We start from the raw sequence: 25,974 nt of genomic DNA, 5'->3' as shown, positions 1-25,974 counted from the left end.
GTAGCAGAGGCAACGGGCCAAGCGCTCCACACCATTACGCCAACGCACCTTTGGGCATTCAGCACATGTCTCCTGGTGCTTTTGAGTTTTTATTTTTTATTCAAGCCTTGAAAAGTTCAAATTACTGCAGCATTGAGCTGTAGGATGAACAGGACTTGAACATGGAATGTCTGTACTGAAAGCCTGATGATTAGACCACTGCACCATCAGTCAGACACTCTCAGGCAAAGTCTCCTGGTAATTTTGAAGTGATCTTTTGTTTGTTAGCCTTCAGTTAGTAAAGTTTAAATAACACAGAATCATATTAATCAGATGGTTCTTAGCGCTGTTGAGGTCTTCTTTTATATGTTAGTGTTAGTGTAACAGCCGGGAATCGAACCCTGGTCTCCCACGTGGAAAGCCAACATCTTAACCACTGCGACAATTAGAGTTTTGAGGTCATCAGGCTGAGGCTGAGGCTGAGGCTGAGGCTGTGAGCCACTGCTATACAATAAAAAAAATCAAAAAACGATGGGCTATAACCCATGTTTTGTTTTCATTTTTTTCGAATCCTCAAAAATGATGAAAAACGGCGTGCTATAGTATGCCGTACGGTATGGGCTATAGCCCATGGTAAAAAATGATGAAAAACGAGGATAACTTTTTTTTCAAAAATTCAAAAAACGATGGGCTATAACCCATGTTTTTTTTTTTTTTTCATTTTTTTCAAATCCTCAAAAATGATGAAAAACGGTGTGCTATAGTATGCCGTACGGTATGGGCTAAAGCCCATGGTCAAAAATGATGAAAAACAAGGTTAAAAAAATAATTCAAAAAACGATGGGCTATAACCCATGTTTTGTTTTTTTAATTTTTTTTTCAAATCCTCAAAAATGATGAAAAACGGCGTGCTATAGTATGCCGTACGGTATGGGCTATTAGACGAGCGTCTAAAAAGGGGATAAAAAACGTCTAAAAATAGACGTCTAAAACACGTCTAAAAATAGACGTGTTTTAGACGTCTATTTTTAGACGTTTCTTAGACGTCTATTTTTAGATGTTTTTTATCCCATTTTTAGACGCTCGTCTAATAGCCCATACCGTACGGCATACTATAGCATGCCGTTTATCATCATTTTTGAGGATTTGAAACAAATGGAAAAAAAAAAAAAACATGGGTTATAGCCCATCGTTTTTTTAATTAAAAAAAAAAAAAAGTTATCCTCGTTTTTCATAATTTTTGACCATGGGCTATAGCCCATACCGTACGGCATACTATAGCACGCCGTTTTTCATAATTTTTGAGGATTTGAAAAAAATGAAGAAAAAAAAAACATGGGTTATAGCCCATCGTTTTTTGAATTTTTGAAAAAAAAGTTATCCTCGTTTTTCATCATTTTTTACCATGGGCTATAGCCCATACCGTACGGCATACTATAGCACGCCGTTTTTCATCATTTTTGAGGATTCGAAAAAAATGAAAACAAAACATGGGTTATAGCCCATCGTTTTTTGAATTTTTGAAAAAAAAGTTATCCTCGTTTTTCATCATTTATTACCATGGGCTATAGCCCATACCGTACGGCATACTATAGCACGCCGTTTTTCATCATTTTTGAGGATTCGAAAAAAATGAAAACAAAACATGGGTTATAGCCCATCGTTTTTTGATTTTTTTTATTGTATAGCAGTGGCTCACAGCCTCAGCCTCAGCCTCAGCCTCAGCCTGATGACCTCAAAACTCTAATTGTCGCAGTGGTTAAGATGTTGGCTTTCCACGTGGGAGACCAGGGTTCGATTCCCGGCTGTTACACTATCATATAAAAGACCTCAACAGCGCTAAGAAACATCTGATTAATATGATTCTGTGTTATTTAAACTTTACTAACTGAAGGCTAACAAACAAAAGATCACTTCAAAATTACCAGGAGACTTTGCCTGAGAGTGTCTCACTGATGGTGCAGTGGTTTAATCATCAGGCTTTCAGTACAGACATTCCATGTTCAAGTCCTGTTCATCCTACAGCTCAATGCTGCAGTAATTTGAACTTTTCAAGGCTTGAATAAAAAATAAAAACTCAAAAGCACCAGGAGACATGTGCTGAATGCCCAAAGGTGTGTTGGCGTAATGGTGTGGAGCGCTTGGCCCGTTGCCTCTGCTACAGGCAGTTGGCAGGTTCAAGTCCCATGTCATGACATCAAGGTGCTGGAGGACCATCGGGAGACGGTGCTCTCTCCCCCTGTTTCCTGAGATGTAACGGTTGGGGCTTATGTCTGAAAGAACCCTGTCCAGCTAACCTTTTACCATGAAAATGTCCAATTTAACATACTCTTACCACCTCTCAGTGTGCCCTTTTCCAACTGGCCTGGAAGCCAGACATAAAAGAGGGACTTTCCAACCAAGTTTTGGGCCACCAATCAGGGCCCAGTATGCAAATACACAGCCTATTCTGTCAGATGATGGGCCAAAACCATGAACTATAGTATGTCGTTTTTTCATCATTTTCATATTGGTTTTTGAAATCGTTGCGAAAATCATGAACTATAGTTCATGGTTTTTGCGACGATTATTAACACATTGATTGCTAACTTTTGAAATTCTACTCAGGATTGCTTCTGCTAAGCGATTAACATTGGACTTTTTAACTTTTTAGGGGCCCACAGCGAGGGGCCTCTTATAGCACATCGCACATTGCATAAATCAAAAGGAAGCCAAACTAGTCCACTTCAATTTAAAAAAAAAAATATGATTCTACCATCTTCCATTCTGGAGATATTGACCTTTTTCTAAAACCTGCTTTTCACTGCACGCTGCTCTTTTGAAAAAACAGCAGAGATATGGAAGGTTGAAGTTGACAGACATTGACAGACAGATATAAAAATGAACACAAATAATATCATATACATACTACACACTGAATGAAAGCCCTGAATGTCTACTTTTAGGACGAAAACAAATACACATGGTCCCATGTATAGTTTGTCAGTAATTGGCTGTTGAATGCAGCTTGCGCCCACCAGAGAGGATTTCAGAAAATGCATGGACCTGAAGAACCATTATTCACAAAATAAGGCCTATAGCGACATGTACATACTATATACCGTATGAAACAGAAGACTCTCTGCTTTCATAAGAAAAATACTTCTACTGTAATAATAATACAAATCACACCCCTGTGAAGTGAGCAGTGCAATGTTGCACAACATTGCACTGCTCACTTCACATGGGTGTGATTTTTATTATTATTACAGTAGAAGTATTTTTCTTATGAAAGCAGAGAGTCTTCTGTTTCATACGGTATATAGTATGTACATGTCGCTATAGGCCTTATTTTGTGAATAATGGTTCTTCAGGTCCATGCATTTTCTGAAATCCTCAGAGTATTTTAGACAAGACAAGGAACTGACAACTAAATATTCACAAAATAAGGCCTATACATACTATATACCGTATGAAACAGAAGACTCTCTGCTTTCATAAGAAAAATACTTCTACTGTAATAATAATGAAAATCACACCCCTGTGAAGTGAGCAGTGCAATGTTGCACTGCTCACTTCACAACATTGCACTGCTCACTTCACATGGGTGTGATTTTTATTATTATTACAGTATTAGTTTTTTTCTTATGAAAGCAGAGAGTCTTCTGTTTCATACGGTATATAGTATGTACATGTCGCTATATGCCTTATTTTGTGAATAATAGTTCTATAGGTCCATGCTTTCTCTAATCAGACCAGTGTGTGTCCAGTGGAAACCTCGTATGAATCTGATCTCAGGTCAGAATGGGCTAAAGTTCTCTCTGAAAAAGAGAATTTTATAAATGAAATGGATTCAATAGTCTAGTATTGACAAACAGTATATGGGATATGTGTATTTTATTTGTTTTCCTCCTAAAATTAGACATTTAGGGCTTTCATTCAGTGTGTAGTATGTATATGATAATTTATTTATGTTTATATCTGCCTGTCATGATAACGTCATGATGATGATGATTCTATGCACATATGTGATCATTGTCTCAGTAAACAAAATCAACAGATCGTTTGATAGCATAACAGTGACTTGAGAGGTTGACATGTCTGGACATGAACCACAGGAGCGACTCAACTCGCAGTGGGGGGGGGGGGTTCCACGACATGTCTGGACATGAACCACAGGAGCGATAAGCGTAGCCCGGCTGGCTGTGATTTCGACAAAATGACAGACAACACGATGGCTTCCGCAGCTTAGGATTGTATTAGTTATCCATTACAAACGGGTCGATTACGTCCCAGACGCCTTATCACTGCAATTGGCTGGCGAAGGCGCTATGGCGATTATGGTGATCAACTGCCGAGAATCTTTTTTCCGAGAATGAGAGTAGCATTGCAAACTGCAAAACGATCGATCGCAACTCGCAGTGTGGGGGGGGTTCCACGGTGTGATATCTGCTAGCCTAGTATACTGCTTCTTTGTCCAAACATGGCTGACGCGACGGCGAAAAAAAGACAGTTGGTCAGATGTATACTGCTTCTCCTATGGCGGTCCTTCGAGAATACGTCATTCGTTTCGCGTATACCTGTCCGTGTGCGTGAAATGGCGATCGACCGTTGGAGATTATTCTTGGTTTATATACGGGTTTATATTTCCGAGAATGAGGCGGCAGACCGGTGAGTTGTCGTTGGAAAGAATTAGAGAGGGCTGTGTCGAGTGGATCTGTGTGAATGAGTGGGGGGGGGGGAGAAACTGTAATGCGATGGAGAGATGCCTCGGGAGAAACCATGTAGAAACAGGAGGGGAAGGGTAATCGAGTGTATTCACAAATTTCACACACACTAGAAAATGGGTAGCTCCATTTTAGATCCCCTGATCTGCGTTGGTCTATGCCGTGTGCAGGACGGCGATGCCGCCTCCCCAGTACGTCGTAATGGATACGGCATGCCTGGAATGTGGTTAGACCAGGCCTCTTTTCAGGAGGTGGGGGGCTTTAAACTCCCGGATCTCACAGCGGATCTTTCTGGAGATGATCAGTGTTACATTATGTGTTGTCCGGGCGTCAGAGAAGTTGATGTACAGTATACAGTAAAAACACCAATAAAACGCTTTAGAGCGTGATGCGCAGACGGCGCTCGAGATTAATAAAACGCTTTAGAGCGTTTTGCGCAATCGATGAGTTAAACAAATATACTATAGTGTAGTTTTTTCATTGTCAAAAGTCAAGAAAAATGACATTGCCATTGTCGACGATTATAATCGGGGCCCAGTATGCAAATACACAGACTATTCTGTCAGATGGTCCAAAATGCATTGCAATTTTATTTGTAAACGTTTGACCTAATTCTTATCTGTAAAATGTTAGCTGGACAGGGTTCTTTCAGACATAAGCCCCAACCGTTACATCTCAGGAAACAGGGGGAGAGAGCACCGTCTCCCGATGGTCCTCCAGCACCTTGATGTCATGACATGGGACTTGAACCTGCCAACTGCCTGTAGCAGAGGCAACGGGCCAAGCGCTCCACACCATTACACCAACGCACCTTTGGGCATTCAGCACATGTCTCCTGGTGCTTTTGAGTTTTTATTTTTTATTCAAGCCTTGAAAAGTTCAAATTACTGCAGCATTGAGCTGTAGGATGAACAGGACTTGAACATGGAATGTCTGTACTGAAAGCCTGATGATTAGACCACTGCACCATCAGTCAGACACTCTCAGGAAAAGTCTCCTGGTAATTTTGAAGTGATCTTTTGTTTGTTAGCCTTCAGTTAGTAAAGTTTAAATAACACAGAATCATATTAATCAGATGGTTCTTAGCGCTGTTGAGGTCTTCTTTTATATGTTAGTGTAACAGCCGGGAATCGAACCCTGGTCTCCCACGTGGAAAGCCAACATCTTAACCACTGCGACAATTAGAGTTTTGAGGTCATCAGGCTGAGGCTGAGGCTGAGGCTGTGAGCCACTGCTATACAATAAAAAAAATCAAAAAACGATGGGCTATAACCCATGTTTTGTTTTCATTTTTTTCGAATCCTCAAAAATGATGAAAAACGGCGTGCTATAGTATGCCGTACGGTATGGGCTATAGCCCATGGTAAAAAATGATGAAAAACGAGGATAACTTTTTTTTCAAAAATTCAAAAAACTATGGGCTATAACCCAAGTTTTTTTTTTTTTTTCATTTTTTTCAAATCCTCAAAAATGATGAAAAACGGTGTGCTATAGTATGCCGTACGGTATGGGCTATTAGACGAGCGTCTAAAAAGGGGATAAAAAACGTCTAAAAATAGACGTCTAAAACACGTCTAAAAATAGACGTGTTTTAGACGTCTATTTTTAGACGTTTCTTAGACGTCTATTTTTAGATGTTTTTTATCCCATTTTTAGACGCTCGTCTAATAGCCCATACCGTACGGCATACTATAGCATGCCGTTTTTCATCATTTTTGAGGATTTGAAACAAATGGAAAAAAAAAACAAACATGGGTTATAGCCCATCGTTTTTTTAATTAAAAAAAAAAAAAAGTTATCCTCGTTTTTCATAATTTTTGACCATGGGCTATAGCCCATACCGTACGGCATACTATAGCACGCCGTTTTTCATAATTTTTGAGGATTTGAAAAAAATGAAGAAAAAAAAAACATGGGTTATAGCCCATCGTTTTTTGAATTTTTGAAAAAAAAGTTATCCTCGTTTTTCATCATTTTTTACCATGGGCTATAGCCCATACCGTACGGCATACTATAGCACGCCGTTTTTCATCATTTTTGAGGATTCGAAAAAAATGAAAACAAAACATGGGTTATAGCCCATCGTTTTTTGAATTTTTGAAAAAAAAGTTATCCTCGTTTTTCATCATTTATTACCATGGGCTATAGCCCATACCGTACGGCATACTATAGCACGCCGTTTTTCATCATTTTTGAGGATTCGAAAAAAATGAAAACAAAACATGGGTTATAGCCCATCGTTTTTTGATTTTTTTTATTGTATAGCAGTGGCTCACAGCCTCAGCCTCAGCCTCAGCCTCAGCCTGATGACCTCAAAACTCTAATTGTCGCAGTGGTTAAGATGTTGGCTTTCCACGTGGGAGACCAGGGTTCGATTCCCGGCTGTTACACTATCATATAAAAGACCTCAACAGCGCTAAGAAACATCTGATTAATATGATTCTGTGTTATTTAAACTTTACTAACTGAAGGCTAACAAACAAAAGATCACTTCAAAATTACCAGGAGACTTTGCCTGAGAGTGTCTCACTGATGGTGCAGTGGTTTAATCATCAGGCTTTCAGTACAGACATTCCATGTTCAAGTCCTGTTCATCCTACAGCTCAATGCTGCAGTAATTTGAACTTTTCAAGGCTTGAATAAAAAATAAAAACTCAAAAGCACCAGGAGACATGTGCTGAATGCCCAAAGGTGTGTTGGCGTAATGGTGTGGAGCGCTTGGCCCGTTGCCTCTGCTACAGGCAGTTGGCAGGTTCAAGTCCCATGTCATGACATCAAGGTGCTGGAGGACCATCGGGAGACGGTGCTCTCTCCCCCTGTTTCCTGAGATGTAACGGTTGGGGCTTATGTCTGAAAGAACCCTGTCCAGCTAACCTTTTACCATGAAAATGTCCAATTTAACATACTCTTACCACCTCTCAGTGTGCCCTTTTCCAACTGGCCTGGAAGCCAGACATAAAAGAGGGACTTTCCAACCAAGTTTTGGGCCACCAATCAGGGCCCAGTATGCAAATACACAGCCTATTCTGTCAGATGATGGGCCAAAACCATGAACTATAGTATGTCGTTTTTTCATCATTTTCATATTGGTTTTTGAAATCGTTGCGAAAATCATGAACTATAGTTCATGGTTTTTGCGACGATTATTAAACAAATATACTATAGTGTAGTTTTTTCATTGTCAAAAGTCAAGAAAAATGACATTGCCATTGTCGACGATTATAATCGGGGCCCAGTATGCAAATACACAGACTATTCTGTCAGATGGTCCAAAATGCATTGCAATTTTATTTGTAAACGTTTGACCTAATTCTTATCTGTAAAATGTTAGGTGGACAGGGTTCTTTCAAACATAACCCCCAACTGTTACTTTTCAGGAAACAGGGGGAGAGAGCACCGTCTCCCGATGGTCCTCCAGCACCTTGATGTCATGACATGGGACTTGAACCTGCCAACTGCCTGTAGCAGAGGCAACGGGCCAAGCGCTCCACACCATTACGCCAACGCACCTTTGGGCATTCAGCACATGTCTCCTGGTGCTTTTGAGTTTTTATTTTTTATTCAAGCCTTGAAAAGTTCAAATTACTGCAGCATTGAGCTGTAGGATGAACAGGACTTGAACATGGAATGTCTGTACTGAAAGCCTGATGATTAGACCACTGCACCATCAGTCAGACACTCTCAGGCAAAGTCTCCTGGTAATTTTGAAGTGATCTTTTGTTTGTTAGCCTTCAGTTAGTAAAGTTTAAATAACACAGAATCATATTAATCAGATGGTTCTTAGCGCTGTTGAGGTCTTCTTTTATATGTTAGTGTTAGTGTAACAGCCGGGAATCGAACCCTGGTCTCCCACGTGGAAAGCCAACATCTTAACCACTGCGACAATTAGAGTTTTGAGGTCATCAGGCTGAGGCTGAGGCTGAGGCTGAGGCTGTGAGCCACTGCTATACAATAAAAAAAATCAAAAAACGATGGGCTATAACCCATGTTTTGTTTTCATTTTTTTCGAATCCTCAAAAATGATGAAAAACGGCGTGCTATAGTATGCCGTACGGTATGGGCTATAGCCCATGGTAAAAAATGATGAAAAACGAGGATAACTTTTTTTTCAAAAATTCAAAAAACGATGGGCTATAACCCATGTTTTTTTTTTTTTTTCATTTTTTTCAAATCCTCAAAAATGATGAAAAACGGTGTGCTATAGTATGCCGTACGGTATGGGCTAAAGCCCATGGTCAAAAATGATGAAAAACAAGGTTAAAAAAATAATTCAAAAAACGATGGGCTATAACCCATGTTTTGTTTTTTTAATTTTTTTTTCAAATCCTCAAAAATGATGAAAAACGGCGTGCTATAGTATGCCGTACGGTATGGGCTATTAGACGAGCGTCTAAAAAGGGGATAAAAAACGTCTAAAAATAGACGTCTAAAACACGTCTAAAAATAGACGTGTTTTAGACGTCTATTTTTAGACGTTTCTTAGACGTCTATTTTTAGATGTTTTTTATCCCATTTTTAGACGCTCGTCTAATAGCCCATACCGTACGGCATACTATAGCATGCCGTTTTTCATCATTTTTGAGGATTTGAAACAAATGGAAAAAAAAAAAAAACATGGGTTATAGCCCATCGTTTTTTTAATTAAAAAAAAAAAAAAGTTATCCTCGTTTTTCATAATTTTTGACCATGGGCTATAGCCCATACCGTACGGCATACTATAGCACGCCGTTTTTCATAATTTTTGAGGATTTGAAAAAAATGAAGAAAAAAAAAACATGGGTTATAGCCCATCGTTTTTTGAATTTTTGAAAAAAAAGTTATCCTCGTTTTTCATCATTTTTTACCATGGGCTATAGCCCATACCGTACGGCATACTATAGCACGCCGTTTTTCATCATTTTTGAGGATTCGAAAAAAATGAAAACAAAACATGGGTTATAGCCCATCGTTTTTTGAATTTTTGAAAAAAAAGTTATCCTCGTTTTTCATCATTTATTACCATGGGCTATAGCCCATACCGTACGGCATACTATAGCACGCCGTTTTTCATCATTTTTGAGGATTCGAAAAAAATGAAAACAAAACATGGGTTATAGCCCATCGTTTTTTGATTTTTTTTATTGTATAGCAGTGGCTCACAGCCTCAGCCTCAGCCTCAGCCTCAGCCTGATGACCTCAAAACTCTAATTGTCGCAGTGGTTAAGATGTTGGCTTTCCACGTGGGAGACCAGGGTTCGATTCCCGGCTGTTACACTATCATATAAAAGACCTCAACAGCGCTAAGAAACATCTGATTAATATGATTCTGTGTTATTTAAACTTTACTAACTGAAGGCTAACAAACAAAAGATCACTTCAAAATTACCAGGAGACTTTGCCTGAGAGTGTCTCACTGATGGTGCAGTGGTTTAATCATCAGGCTTTCAGTACAGACATTCCATGTTCAAGTCCTGTTCATCCTACAGCTCAATGCTGCAGTAATTTGAACTTTTCAAGGCTTGAATAAAAAATAAAAACTCAAAAGCACCAGGAGACATGTGCTGAATGCCCAAAGGTGTGTTGGCGTAATGGTGTGGAGCGCTTGGCCCGTTGCCTCTGCTACAGGCAGTTGGCAGGTTCAAGTCCCATGTCATGACATCAAGGTGCTGGAGGACCATCGGGAGACGGTGCTCTCTCCCCCTGTTTCCTGAGATGTAACGGTTGGGGCTTATGTCTGAAAGAACCCTGTCCAGCTAACCTTTTACCATGAAAATGTCCAATTTAACATACTCTTACCACCTCTCAGTGTGCCCTTTTCCAACTGGCCTGGAAGCCAGACATAAAAGAGGGACTTTCCAACCAAGTTTTGGGCCACCAATCAGGGCCCAGTATGCAAATACACAGCCTATTCTGTCAGATGATGGGCCAAAACCATGAACTATAGTATGTCGTTTTTTCATCATTTTCATATTGGTTTTTGAAATCGTTGCGAAAATCATGAACTATAGTTCATGGTTTTTGCGACGATTATTAAACAAATATACTATAGTGTAGTTTTTTCATTGTCAAAAGTCAAGAAAAATGACATTGCCATTGTCGACGATTATAATCGGGGCCCAGTATGCAAATACACAGACTATTCTGTCAGATGGTCCAAAATGCATTGCAATTTTATTTGTAAACGTTTGACCTAATTCTTATCTGTAAAATGTTAGGTGGACAGGGTTCTTTCAAACATAACACCCGACTGTTACTTTTCAGGAAACAGGGGGAGAGAGCACCGTCTCCCGATGGTCCTCCAGCACCTTGATGTCATGACATGGGACTTGAACCTGCCAACTGCCTGTAGCAGAGGCAACGGGCCAAGCGCTCCACACCATTACGCCAACGCACCTTTGGGCATTCAGCACATGTCTCCTGGTGCTTTTGAGTTTTTATTTTTTATTCAAGCCTTGAAAAGTTCAAATTACTGCAGCATTGAGCTGTAGGATGAACAGGACTTGAACATGGAATGTCTGTACTGAAAGCCTGATGATTAGACCACTGCACCATCAGTCAGACACTCTCAGGAAAAGTCTCCTGGTAATTTTGAAGTGATCTTATGTTTGTTAGCCTTCAGTTAGTAAAGTTTAAATAACACAGAATCATATTAATCAGATGGTTCTTAGCGCTGTTGAGGTCTTCTTTTATATGTTAGTGTAACAGCCGGGAATCGAACCCTGGTCTCCCACGTGGAAAGCCAACATCTTAACCACTGCGACAATTAGAGTTTTGAGGTCATCAGGCTGAGGCTGAGGCTGAGGCTGTGAGCCACTGCTATACAATAAAAAAAATCAAAAAACGATGGGCTATAACCCATGTTTTGTTTTCATTTTTTTCGAATCCTCAAAAATGATGAAAAACGGCGTGCTATAGTATGCCGTACGGTATGGGCTATAGCCCATGGTAAAAAATGATGAAAAACGAGGATAACTTTTTTTTCAAAAATTCAAAAAACTATGGGCTATAACCCAAGTTTTTTTTTTTTTTTCATTTTTTTCAAATCCTCAAAAATGATGAAAAACGGTGTGCTATAGTATGCCGTACGGTATGGGCTAAAGCCCATGGTCAAAAATGATGAAAAACAAGGTTAAAAAAATAATTCAAAAAACGATGGGCTATAACCCATGTTTTTTTTTTTTTTTTTTTTTTTCAAATCCTCAAAAATGATGAAAAACGGCGTGCTATAGTATGCCGTACGGTATGGGCTATTAGACGAGCGTCTAAAAAGGGGATAAAAAACGTCTATAAATAGACGTCTAAAACACGTCTAAAAATAGACGTGTTTTAGACGTCTATTTTTAGACGTTTCTTAGACGTCTATTTTTTGATGTTTTTTATCCCATTTTTAGACGCTCGTCTAATAGCCCATACCGTACGGCATACTATAGCACGCCGTTTTTCATCATTTTTGAGGATTTGAAACAAATGGAAAAAAAAAAAAAACATGGGTTATAGCCCATCGTTTTTTGAATTAAAAAAAAAAAAGTTATCCTCGTTTTTCATAATTTTTGACCATGGGCTATAGCCCATACCGTACGGCATACTATAGCACGCCGTTTTTCATCATTTTTGAGGATTCGAAAAAAATGAAAACAAAACATGGGTTATAGCCCATCGTTTTTTGAATTTTTGAAAAAAAAGTTATCCTCGTTTTTCATCATTTTTTACCATGGGCTATAGCCCATACCGTACGGCATACTATAGCACGCCGTTTTTCATCATTTTTGAGGATTCGAAAAAAATGAAAACAAAACATGGGTTATAGCCCATCGTTTTTTGATTTTTTTTTATTGTATAGCAGTGGCTCACATCCTCAGCCTCAGCCTGATGACCTCAAAACTCTAATTGTCGCAGTGGTTAAGATGTTGGCTTTCCACGTGGGAGACCAGGGTTCGATTCCCGGCTGTTACACTATCATATAAAAGACCTCAACAGCGCTAAGAAACATCTGATTAATATGATTCTGTGTTATTTAAACTTTACTAACTGAAGGCTAACAAACAAAAGATCACTTCAAAATTACCAGGAGACTTTGCCTGAGAGTGTCTGACTGATGGTGCAGTGGTTTAATCATCAGGCTTTCAGTACAGACATTCCATGTTCAAGTCCTGTTCATCCTACAGCTCAATGCTGCAGTAATTTGAACTTTTCAAGGCTTGAATAAAAAATAAAAACTCAAAAGCACCAGGAGACATGTGCTGAATGCCCAAAGGTGCGTTGGCGTAATGGTGTGGAGCACTTGGCCCGTTGCCTCTGCTACAGGCAGTTGGCACGTTCAAGTCCCATGTCATGACATCAAGGTGCTGGAGGACCATCGGGAGACGGTGCTCTCTCCCCCTGTTTCCTGAGATGTAACGGTTGGGGCTTATGTCTGAAAGAACCCTGTCCAGCTAACCTTTTACCATGAAAATGTCCAATTTAACATACTCTTACCACCTCTCAGTGTGCCCTTTTCCAACTGGCCTGGAAGCCAGACATAAAAGAGGGACTTTCCAACCAAGTTTTGGGCCACCAATCAGGGCCCAGTATGCAAATACACAGCCTATTCTGTCAGATGATGGGCCAAAACCATGAACTATAGTATGTCGTTTTTTCATCATTTTCATATTGGTTTTTGAAATCGTTGCGAAAATCATGAACTATAGTTCATGGTTTTTGCGACGATTATTAAACACATATACTATAGTGTAGTTTTTTCATTGTCAAAAGTCAAGAAAAATGACATTGCCATTGTCGACGATTATAATCGGGGCCCAGTATGCAAATACACAGACTATTCTGTCAGATGGTCCAAAATGCATTGCAATTTTATTTGTAAACGTTTGACCTAATTCTTATCTGTAAAATGTTAGGTGGACAGGGTTCTTTCAAACATAACACCCGACTGTTACTTTTCAGGAAACAGGGGGAGAGAGCACCGTCTCCCGATGGTCCTCCAGCACCTTGATGTCATGACATGGGACTTGAACCTGCCAACTGCCTGTAGCAGAGGCAACGGGCCAAGCGCTCCACACCATTACGCCAACGCACCTTTGGGCATTCAGCACATGTCTCCTGGTGCTTTTGAGTTTTTATTTTTTATTCAAGCCTTGAAAAGTTCAAATTACTGCAGCATTGAGCTGTAGGATGAACAGGACTTGAACATGGAATGTCTGTACTGAAAGCCTGATGATTAGACCACTGCACCATCAGTCAGACACTCTCAGGCAAAGTCTCCTGGTAATTTTGAAGTGATCTTTTGTTTGTTAGCCTTCAGTTAGTAAAGTTTAAATAACACATAATCATATTAATCAGATGTTTCTTAGCGCTGTTGAGGTCTTCTTTTATATGTTAGTGTAACAGCCGGGAATCGAACCCTGGTCTCCCACGTGGAAAGCCAACATCTTAACCACTGCGACAATTAGAGTTTTGAGGTCATCAGGCTGAGGCTGAGGCTGAGGCTGTGAGCCACTGCTATACAATAAAAAAAATCAAAAAACGATGGGCTATAACCCATGTTTTTTTTTTTTTTTCATTTTTTTCAAATCCTCAAAAATGATGGAAAACGGTGTGCTATAGTATGCCGTAGGGTATGGGCTAAAGCCCATGGTCAAAAATGATGAAAAACAAGGTTAAAAAAATAATTCAAAAAACGATGGGCTATAACCCATGTTTTGTTTTTTTAATTTTTTTTTCAAATCCTCAAAAATGATGAAAAACGGCGTGCTATAGTATGCCGTACGGTATGGGCTATTAGACGAGCGTCTAAAAAGGGGATAAAAAACGTCTATAAATAGACGTCTAAAACACGTCTAAAAATAGACGTGTTTTAGACGTCTATTTTTAGACGTTTCTTAGACGTCTATTTTTAGATGTTTTTTATCCCATTTTTAGACGCTCGTCTAATAGCCCATACCGTACGGCATACTATAGCACGCCGTTTTTCATCATTTTTGAGGATTTGAAACAAATGGAAAAAAAAAAAAAACATGGGTTATAGCCCATCGTTTTTTGAATTAAAAAAAAAAAAAGTTATCCTCGTTTTTCATAATTTTTGACCATGGGCTATAGCCCATACCGTACGGCATACTATAGCACGCCGTTTTTCATCATTTTTGAGGATTCGAAAAAAATGAAAACAAAACATGGGTTATAGCCCATCGTTTTTTGAATTTTTGAAAAAAAAGTTATCCTCGTTTTTCATCATTTTTTACCATGGGCTATAGCCCATACCGTACGGCATACTATAGCACGCCGTTTTTCATCATTTTTGAGGATTCGAAAAAAATGAAAACAAAACATGGGTTATAGCCCATCGTTTTTTGATTTTTTTTATTGTATAGCAGTGGCTCACAGCCTCAGCCTCAGCCTGATGACCTCAAAACTCTAATTGTCGCAGTGGTTAAGATGTTGGCTTTCCACGTGGGAGACCAGGGTTCGATTCCCGGCTGTTACACTATCATATAAAAGACCTCAACAGCGCTAAGAAACATCTGATTAATATGATTCTGTGTTATTTAAACTTTACTAACTGAAGGCTAACAAACAAAAGATCACTTCAAAATTACCAGGAGACTTTGCCTGAGAGTGTCTCACTGATGGTGCAGTGGTTTAATCATCAGGCTTTCAGTACAGACATTCCATGTTCAAGTCCTGTTCATGTCCTGTTCATGTCCTGTTCATGTCCTGTTCATCCTACAGCTCAATGCTGCAGTAATTTGAACTTTTCAAGGCTTGAATAAAAAATAAAAACTCAAAAGCACCAGGAGACATGTGCTGAATGCCCAAAGGTGCGTTGGCGTAATGATGTGGAGCGCTTGGCCCGTTGCCTCTGCTACAGGCAGTTGGAAGGTTCAAGTCCCATGTCATGACATCAAGGTGCTGGAGGACCATCGGGAGACGGTGCTCTCTCCCCCTGTTTCCTGAGATGTAACGGTTGGGGCTTATGTCTGAAAGAACCCTGTCCAGCTAACCTTTTACCATGAAAATGTCCAATTTAACATACTCTTACCACCTCTCAGTGTGCCCTTTTCCAACTGGCCTGGAAGCCAGACATAAAAGAGGGACTTTCCAACCAAGTTTTGGGCCACCAATCAGGGCCCAGTATGCAAATACACAGCCTATTCTGTCAGATGATGGGCCAAAACCATGAACTATAGTATGTCGTTTTTTCATCATTTTCATATTGGTTTTTGAAATCGTTGCGAAAATCATGAACTATAGTTCATGGTTTTTGCGACTATTATTAAACAAATATACTATAGTGTAGTTTTTTCATTGTTAAAAGTCAAGAAAAATGACATTGCCATTGTCGACGATTATAATCGGGGCCCAGTATGCAAATACACAGACTATTCTGTCAGATGGTCCAAAATGCATTGCAATTTTATTTGTAAACGTTTGACCTAATTCTTATCTGTAAAATGTTAGGTGGACAGGGTTCTTTCAAACATAACCCCCGACTGTTACTTTTCAGGAAACAGGGGGAGAGAGCACCGTCTCCCGATGGTCCTCCAGCACCTTGATGTCATGACATGGGACTTGAACCTGCCAACTGCCTGTAGCAGAGGCAACGGGCCAAGCGCTCCACACCATTACGCCAACGCACCTTTGGGCATTCAGCACATGTCTCCTGGTGCTTTTGAGTTTTAATTTTTTATTCAAGCCTTGAAAAGTTCAAATTACTGCAGCATTGAGCTGTAGGATGAACAGGACTTGAACATGGAATGTCTGTACTGAAAGCCTGATGATTAGACCACTGCACCGTCAGTCAGACACTCTCAGGCAAAGTCTCCTGGTAATTTTGAAGTGATCTTTTGTTTGTTAGCCTTCAGTTAGTAAAGTTTAAATAACACAGAATCAGCTGTTGCTTCTTTTATATGATAGTGTAACAGCCGGGAATCGAACCCTGGTGTCCCACGTGGAAAGCCAACATCTTAACCACTGCGACAATTAGAGTTTTGAGGTCATCAGGCTGAGGCTGAGGCTGAGGCTGCGGCTGTGAGCCACTGCTATACAATAAAAATAAATAAAAAAACGATGGGCTATAACCCATGTTTTGTTTTCATTTTTTTCGAATCCTCAAAAATGATGAAAAACGGCGTGCTATAGTATGCCGTACGGTATGGGCTATAGCCCATGGTAAAAAATGATGAAAAACGAGGATAACTTTTTTTTCAAAAATTCAAAAAACGATGGGCTATACCCATGTAACCCATGTTTTGTTTTGTTTTTTCATTTTTTTTTCAAATCCTCAAAAATGATGAAAAACGGCGTGCTATAGTATGCCTTACGGTATGGGCTATAAGCCCATGGTCCAAAATGATGAAAAACAAGGTAATTTTTTTTTCTTCAAAAATTCAAAAAACGATGGGCTGTAACCCATGTTTTTTTATTATTTTTTATTTTTTTTCAACTCCTCAAAAATGATGAAAAACGGCGTGCTATAGTATGCCGTACGGTATGGGCTATTAGATGAGCGTCTAAAAATGGGATAAAAAACGTCTAAAAATAGACGTCTAAAACACGTCTAAAAATAGACGTGTTTTAGACGTCTATTTTTAGACGTTTTTTATCCCATTTTTAGACGCACATCTAATAGCCGGCTATTTCTCAGTGGGATGGTCAAAAATGATGAAAAACGAGGATAATGTTTTTTTCAAAAATTAAAAAAACGATGGGCTATAACCCATGTTTTTTTTTGTTTTTTTTTTCAAATCCTCAAAAATGATGAAAAACGGCGTGCTATAGTATGCCGTACGGTATGGGCTATAAGCCCATGGTCCAAAATGATGAAAAACAAGGTTAATTCTTTTTCTTCAAAAATAAAAAAAACGATGGTCTATAACCCATGTTTTCATTTTTTTCAAATCCTCAAAAATGATGAAAAACGGCGTGCTATAGTATGCCGTACGATATGGGTTATAGCCCATGGTCAAAAATGATGAAAAACGAGGATATTTTCTTTTCTTCAAAAATTAAAAAAACGGTGGGCTATAACCCATCGTTTTTTTTCATTTTTTCATTTTTTTCAAATCCTCAAAAATGATGAAAAACGGCGTGCTATAGTATGCCGTACGATATGGGCTATAGCCCATGGTCAAAAATGATGAAAAACGAGGATATTTTCTTTTCTTCAAAAATTCAAAAAACGGTGGGCTATAACCCATCGTTTTTTTCATTTTTTTCAAATCCTCAAAAATGATGAAAAACGGCGTGCTGTAGTATGCCGTACGATATGGGCTATATAGCCCATGGTCAAAAATGATGAAAAACGAGGATATTTTCTTTTCTTAAAAAATTTAAAAAACGATGGGCTATAACCCATCGTTCTTTTTCATTTTTTTCAAATCCTCAAAAATTATGAAAAACGGCGTGCTGTAATATGCCGTACGATATGGGCTATAGCCCATTGTCCAAAATTATGAAAAACGAGGATAAAAAAGAAATAATCAAAAATTCAAAAAACGATGGGCTATAACCCATCGTTTTTTTCATTTTTTTCAAATCCTCAAAAATGATGAAAAACGGCGTGATATAGTATGCCGTACGATATGGGCTAAAGCCCATGGTCAAAAATGATGAAAAACAAGGATATCTTTTTTTTCAAAAATTCAAAAAACGATGGGCTATAACCCATCGTTTTTTTCATTTTTTCAGTTTTTTTCAAATCCTCAAAAATGTAGAAAAACGGCGTGATATAGTATGCCGTACGATATGGGCTAAAGCCCATGGTCAAAAATGATGAAAAACGAGGATAGCTTCTTTTCTTCAAAAATTCAAAAAACGATGGGCTATAACCCATCGTTTTTTTCATTTTTTTCAAATCCTCAAAAATGATGAAAAACGGCGTGCTGTAGTATGCCGTACGATATGGGCAGCCCATGGTCCAAAATGATGAAAAACGAGGATACTTTTTTTTTTTTTAAATTCAAAAAACGATGGGCTATAACCCATCGTTTTTTTTCATTTTTTTCAAATCCAAAGAAATGATGAAAAACGGCGTGCTATAGTATGCCGTACGATATGGGCTATAGCCCATGGTCCAAAATGATGACGTTCTCTCTACCGCAACATACTTAAAAGTATAGCGGTGTATGAGAATGGGTGTTGCAGAGGATGAGAAACATTAGCATGGTTTTTTTTAACACTTTATTTTGATTTTTATTGATGAATAAATGAAAAAACATGTGTACATTTTGTTGTATCCGACATGTAAATATCCCCCCCTCCCCCCCAATCAAGGAACAACAGAACAAGACAAATAAAACAAAGACAGACAGTACAAGACAGTAAAAGTAATTAGTAAACTAGTTTTGAAAGTACTAATGAACATATTAATTAGAAAATAAAAAAATAAAAAAAAATAAACAGCATTTTCCATCAGGGTATGGTATCTAGGTTACATACATTGTATCCATCTTTCAGTTTAGATAGTAAATTGCTCTATATCCAACTGTATACTTTAGGGCCTCCAAAACATTAGCATGTTTTGATAACAGAGAAGCCTACATACTTACACCTAGCAACCCCATTCTAGCCTACTTAGGTTCATCTTACGGTGGACATGTTTGCCTGAAAAGGAATCGTTGAAATGTTTCATAGTTTTAGAAATATAGTGCTTTCAAATTTGAGACAGTTAACATGGGGCTCAATGGCAGCTCTATAGGCACGTCAAAAGTCACTTTCACCTAGAAACTCCATTCACACTTTTTATTATTCAGCTTACTGTGGAGACACATGCTGGAACTTTTTACTTTGAAATGTTTTGTAGTTTCAGAGTTATTTAACTTAAACGCCCAATGCATTCTCTATGGCAATAGCACAAACTTTGACATGCTACTATAGTCCTACATACTTACACCGTGGTTACCACCGTGGCAACCACACCGCACTATCAGTGTTAAAAAACACGGCTTTGGATTGTTCTTTGTGCCTCTTCCCAGCTACGTAGTTCCGTCTCGTCCCTCTCCAGGTGTTCTTAGGCCACCCACTCTTCTGCTTCCTCTGGGGATTCCAAGTCAGGGCCTGACATGTAGTGTTGGTTGCTGGTTTGCTCAGTGTGGCCCATCAATACCCACAATTTTTAGTCTCTGAACCGTAGAAAAGGACAGATTTTACATTACAATTGAAGAGACCTTGCCATGGCCTTGTCCTGAAAACCTGGGCTTAATTTTAATTCAACAATGTATATAAAGGCTTACATTTATTGGAAAACAATTTGATTTGAAGAAATGTGGCTGTGGAGAGAATTGCCAAGTGTTCATAGAATGGAAACATAGCAAGTAGCACAATACAATACATTTGCCATCTTGATCCAGTGTGTCTGACTGGAGTCCAAATGAACTGTGTGTACATCTATAGATCTAGTGTCTGTCACATCTTCTGTCACTGTTCTTTCAATGAAGCAGCAATATTTAAGGAAGCAAATGCTCTCAATGCATTTTCCAAACTGTACCAAGATTTCATCAGTGAAAGCCTTTTTCAGCACGTTTTATCCAATAGGTGCAGTCGGAAATATGCACACAGCGCTCACAGTGTACTGTTTGAATAGACATGAAGTCAGCACACTCGGTTTACTTGCTGGTTTTTAATTGCAGGTTAATATGCTACTGACTTTTGAATGGACTGATAAACAAACTCATGACCTGTACATGGAAATCACACCATTTTGGGCAGCATCTGCTACAATAAAAAGCAAAGCAACAATACATTAGTGATCCTCACAGTGGGGTCTGTCAGGGGGTTCCCCAGCTAAATGTGTTAATACAGTATCAATCATTTTAAACACCTTATGCATTGGCTATCCAAAAATAGAAGAGGATCACAGCATGGCATCGAGCTTGTACATCTTTTTTAAAGATCTCCAAAAAGTTTGGAACCTTCTGGGGGTCCCTGGCACAAAACATTTTCAAATGGGTGTCCGTTGCAAAATACATTACAATTTGGGGGTCCATAACATGAAAAGGTTTGAGAACCACTACATTCTCCACAGACAAGGCATGTTGTTTTGATTGACCGTTCGTAAATCAATTGAACTCAGTGACATCACTGCCAGAGTGCTCTGAAAACTGAGCAGATTCTCAGTAGTTCCAAACGCATAGTTCCAGCGTTCCAAACGTGCCCCATGCTTCTAGTATGTGAGGTGAAAGTGCATGTCTATGTAAATAGTGGAAGTAGAGTCTTCAAAAAGGGTGATCAATCCTTAGTCAGTTACATTTCGTGTGTTTGTCTGTATCTTTCTATAATGACTAGGTCCATCGGTTTGCAGTACGCCAGTTAATAGGATCTTGTTCCACCAGCGATCTTTGAAGCTCTGCATAGATAGACCTGCTAGACTTTCACCATCCTGGTTTTCTTCTCTCATCTTCTCCGGGATCAGGTCCTCTGACATAACCTAATAATCAACGAAAGAAAGAAAAGAAAAGGGTAAATATATACATATACACACATAAAAACCTAATTCATTCTGCTATAAACCCCAAGCCATAATCTTTGCATCTACATGGCATAAGCTAAATTCTACCCCCACCCCTATGCATTTGGGAAGATCATGGACATAAAAAAAATAAGTTTGACCTCAGTGAGTGTCTGCCTTGTGCCCTCTTTTGGATTTAGTTGTTGCAACAGTTCCTCGGTCCTCTGGAAGGTGTTCTCACTGCGCTGTAGCACAAAGGAGGACTGCTGCTGCCTTAGGATTCTCAACAAGAGTCTGCAAATAACAGAGGACAAGAGAGAGGAAGATAAACATTGAATAAATACTGCTCTACATTTTGCCTTCATGTAGTAAAAATTCATGTAGTTATTCCATAACTGATGCATCACACACAACTGTTTAGCCCATTCTGCACTTGGAACCTGTGATGATTCCCTTAAATTATACTATTTAAAGTTTTAAATAGCAATAAATACAGCTTTTGAGGATGCAAATTATGAAAAGCAAGTCCATCCTTTCAGAATGCACAATGTGTATAAAATATCTGAACCCACCTGCTTTCTCTATAAAAACAAATGAGGGTGATTATTTCTCATTTATCTAATGAAATCTACTTCATGGAGGAAGACAAATAACAAAGGGTATGGAGCGTTAGTGAACGACTCTCAAGCCTCCAGACAGATAACATGAATACAGAACGGAAAACCAGAGCAGGCTGAATGACTGGGGGTCTTGACTGTCTGTCTTCTATAGTAATATACCTTGTTCTGATTAAACACATGCAGGCCTTGAGCCAGACTCTGTCTGACTCCTCTTCCTCGCTGCTGTCTTCCCGGTCCGCATCCTTTTCCGCTTCTCTACGTCTACCAGGCTGCAGTCCTGTGGAGTCACACTGCAGGGAGCAAAATCCTGGTGCTGTTGTCAAAGACAACAGCACAAACAAAACGTTATCACGGTGAGGCCTGTACACACTATTAAAACGAAATCTCTCTCTCTGTTCCAGGGGGAGAGGGGGCAGAGCAGCTCGCAATTAATTTTCAATGAGAGTCACAGAGTTTCACAGAGCAGCTCTGCTCCATGGCTGTGTTGTTGAAAAATAAATGGGAAATTATTTCCTGGTGCCTCGTCGTTCTGAAAGGAGGCGGGACTGCGACGCTCTATATGAGATAGTAATCATAGTATATAATATGAGTATACAAAATGTACCCTGTAGTTTGTCAGCCTCCAGCAGGTCCAGGCAGGTCAGTCCCAGGTCATACCAGTACCACGGGTTGAAATGTAGCAGACTGCACAGATCCTGCAGAGACGATATCTTGGATCCTAATGCCCCAAAGTGCTGGTGGATGCTGACCTTTTAGAGATAAAGAAAACTATGTATTTTTTCTCACACACACACACACACACACAGAGCACTGAGGGGGCAGGGGCTAAAACCCCAGAAAAGGGCACATGTGTGGGCGTGTGTAGCGCGTGCCGATTTCTGAGGGTGGTCTTTTTATGGGGTCCATCCCTTGTGCCATTTCGTGTCATTGGACAGTAAAATAAGCAATCAAAAGTATAATTAATTATGATAGTGGAATTATCATAACTTGTCTAATGTTCGTCTTGAAGGGCCAATGGCACTTATTGCCCCCCCCCCCCCACACACACACACGCCATTATGTGGATTTTGTTTTGGGGCACTTTGAGGCAAAAGGGCAGGGGCTCAAGCCCCCCCCTCTGCACGTTCCCACACACACACACACACACACACACACACACACACACACACACACACACACACACACACACACACACACACACACACACACACACACACACACACACACACACACACACACACACACACACACACACACACACACACACACACACACACACACACACACACACACACACACACACACCTTAAGCAGCAGTAGGCAGGTCAGATGACATGTGTTAGAGGCGTCTTTGCTCTGGAGGCAGGAGATAAACAAATCGGCATGTATAGAATTGATGTTACATACAGTATGTAGTTAACATTCTGGCTCATGTAGGTGACATGCAGATGCAGTGATTCAACTACCGTGTCCTACTTTCATGTAGCAACTCAAGTCATAATATTGATTACAGTTCTGTAAAACAACTCACAAAATGCCTTCATGTACAGCAAAAGGAAGGGGAACTGTATAATAACTACAGTCAGTGATGTATTATGGTGTGGTACCAGTAAGTCAGTCATCTCCAGGGCTTTGTCTTTGTGTCCTAGGTGGGTGTAGCACCGGGCCATTCCCTCTAGAATGTCTCTTCTGATGGTCAGATTATTGTCAGGAAGCCATTCCAGACAGCCGCTATATGCATCCAGAGATTTCTGAAACACATGCTGGTTGAGAAACTGGGGGTTCTAGTGCAGAGGTTGTCAACTCAGGTTGGGTCCCCTGGTGCTGCTGGTGTTCTATGGCAGAGTTGTGCTACACAACACAGATTAAAAATAGCCTAGCCTATTAGTTCTTGAAGGTTTAATGCTTACAAGTTACCATAAAATAATAAGGTGGAAGCAGGCCCAGGAAGAGCGACCACTTTGTGGAAGCTAATGGGGATCCGAATAAAAGGTAGCCTATCAATTTGGTAGCGCTACAAGCAGAACCCAATGCTACTGAAGTTTCTGACATTTTTGACGACCCAGATGACATCCAAATTTCAGAAAAGCTTTATGGAGGGTTCCGAGAGGGGCTATCAATTTGGTAGCCCCTTTCGGGACCCTACATAAAGCTTTTCTGAAATTTTGATGAGTTTTATGTTGGGTCCCTGGTCATGACTATATTTTCGTATGGGAATTCCGGAACGCGGACATTCATATTCTCTCTAAGCTCGTATCTGCGGCGTCTGACGGCCTTTTTTTCTTTGAGTTATTCTGAATTCGTGAACTTTAAGTACCTATACATTCCGCTGCGTATATCTCCTGTGGCGCGGAAGCCGTTAAGTATTTTTAATCTTTGTTTGACCGATTTGGTCGCTTTATTTCTTCTTGTTTGTTTACCGTTTATTGTACCGCCTCCCGGTGTGCGGTTGGCTTGTGCGGCTACGTCCCTGCCTCTGATCTGCTCTGTCATAGCTATAGGGCCACTAGCTAGCCAGATAGGCGGTACAATGAGGTGTCAATAAACAAGGAAGGAAGAGAAGAATCAAAGTGACCAAATCGGTCAAACAAAGATTAAAAATACTTAACGGCTTCCGCGCCACAGGAGATATTCGCAGCGGCATGTATGGGTACTTATACTTCACATATTCAGAAACGCTCACACGAAAGAATGTCGTCAAAGAGCGCAGACAGGCGCTAAACATGTTGTTTATGTTTTATGAATGGCCGCGTACCAGGTGGCATGGTAGTGATGCAACAGGACCCAATGCACTGGGTCGAACAAATGTCAGAAACTTCAGTAGCATTGGGTTCTGCTTGGATGGCTATCAATTTGGTAAACTAAGCATTAGCAAAATTGTTCTCTTTATAATTGACACTGCAACTTCACATTTTAAAGACTTGAAAGACTTTTCCAAATACCTGATAGCACCCCTGTCTGAAGGCCAAATCACCTCGGAATTTGAAGATTTTCTGCTTCTCCAAAGAATCGTCTGTGTCAAGAGCAGAGGCATCACAAAACCACTGGGAAAGAAAGAGCGAACTTCATTGCATAGTTTACCTCTTGAGTTGGGTTTCAACTTCAAGTCGTTTTCAATGAATCACAGTTGCCATTTATAGCTAGAAATGGAAACAACCAACCAGCAATGCAAAAGGACAAATCAATTGCGATTTTCACTTCTTGGGCTCTTTTACTACTACTGTTACTTAGCTCTGGTCCAAAGCTCTAATACCTTTAGACTAGAGCTACCATGTTTACTCAAGTTATCCTATAGCCTAACTAGCTCTGGTCCATCTCTATCCCTTTTTGGTCAAATCAAATGCCATGAATTCCTACCTCTGGTTCACAGAATTTCGCATTATAATTCAGTAGTGTGGTGGTGGAAACTCTGTCTCTTGTCTCCCCAAACATAGAATCATCAAACCCACTTCCAAATAACTCCATTTTGACACGAGGGGGGCGGAGCCACTGTCCACACGTTTTGCGTCGCTGTATACGCAAGGCGGACTACGTCAGGACGCTCGTTGACGAAATAAATAATTAATACATACAACCTTTTAATACTGGATAGTGGATACAACAGAACTAATGGTGCGTAAAAAAGAAAGAAAAAAGTAAAACAAGAAAAATGAATGATAGACTAAAACGAATGGTGTGTTAATTCACACGGGCACCACTGGGGCACAGTCACACGCAAAGACGAATGGGAGTATCATTTGGAGTCTTTATTTATTGCGTCTTTGCATTATCATGCCCATGGAGATCCCTGATGTCATCAATATTGGCCAGAAACTTTACATCTGACCTCAAACCCTTAGATCTCCATATATGGAGCTGACCGTTATGGTTCTGACATTCCATATGTTGATCCTTCTCCATTACATCCATCTTCCTCAGTCTACGATGTCTCCCTTTTATTAGCCACCCTTTTATAAGTGCAGCCGCGCCAGGTAGCTGGCGAAAACTAGAGTTCTCAACAAAATTAAGGAACAGCCCTTAACTGGCCTGTACACTCAAGACACTGTCCCCACTGCCACACTAGAGTCCTCATCAGGCCCGGACCTAACGGGCCCTCATCAAACCCTGTACACTCAGTGCACGTGACCTTTAGGTCTTCTCTCCCTCAGGCGACTTACTGGTATATTGACAATAGCAGATTTACAAACTCACAATGCATCTCCTATTTTTGCTACTTTCAAGTGACACTCTTGTACGTCAAAGTAGGGTGTTC

The 25,974-nt window shown here is 39.9% G+C and overlaps 1 protein-coding gene across 2 annotated transcripts; it reads right to left on the bottom strand.

The window, feature by feature from the left end:
• Window positions 1–19,812: 19,812 nt before the first annotated feature.
• Window positions 19,813–25,192, bottom strand: cUnh8orf76 (chromosome Un C8orf76 homolog). Of its 2 annotated transcripts, XM_083760544.1 has the most exons (8): window positions 25,080–25,192; window positions 24,665–24,766; window positions 23,330–23,473; window positions 23,028–23,078; window positions 22,327–22,471; window positions 21,882–22,035; window positions 21,264–21,396; window positions 19,813–21,081 (listed from the first exon to the last, which is right to left on the bottom strand). In XM_083760544.1, the coding sequence occupies exons 1-8, from the start codon at window positions 25,185–25,187 to the stop codon at window positions 20,890–20,892; spliced, it is 1,029 nt and encodes a 342-aa protein (XP_083616670.1). In that variant the 5' UTR covers window positions 25,188–25,192; the 3' UTR covers window positions 19,813–20,889. The 2 variants fall into 2 exon arrangements, with proteins under 2 accessions (XP_083616670.1, XP_083616671.1); XM_083760545.1 differs by lacking the exon at window positions 23,330–23,473.
• Window positions 25,193–25,974: the final 782 nt, after the last annotated feature.

This window comes from Protomyctophum parallelum, assembly GCF_964188405.1.
Source record: "Protomyctophum parallelum genome assembly, chromosome: 3".
Taxonomy (NCBI): Eukaryota; Metazoa; Chordata; class Actinopteri; order Myctophiformes; family Myctophidae; genus Protomyctophum; species Protomyctophum parallelum.
Note: the sequence above shows the minus strand (reverse complement) of the source record. Positions and strands in the feature narration are given on the sequence as shown.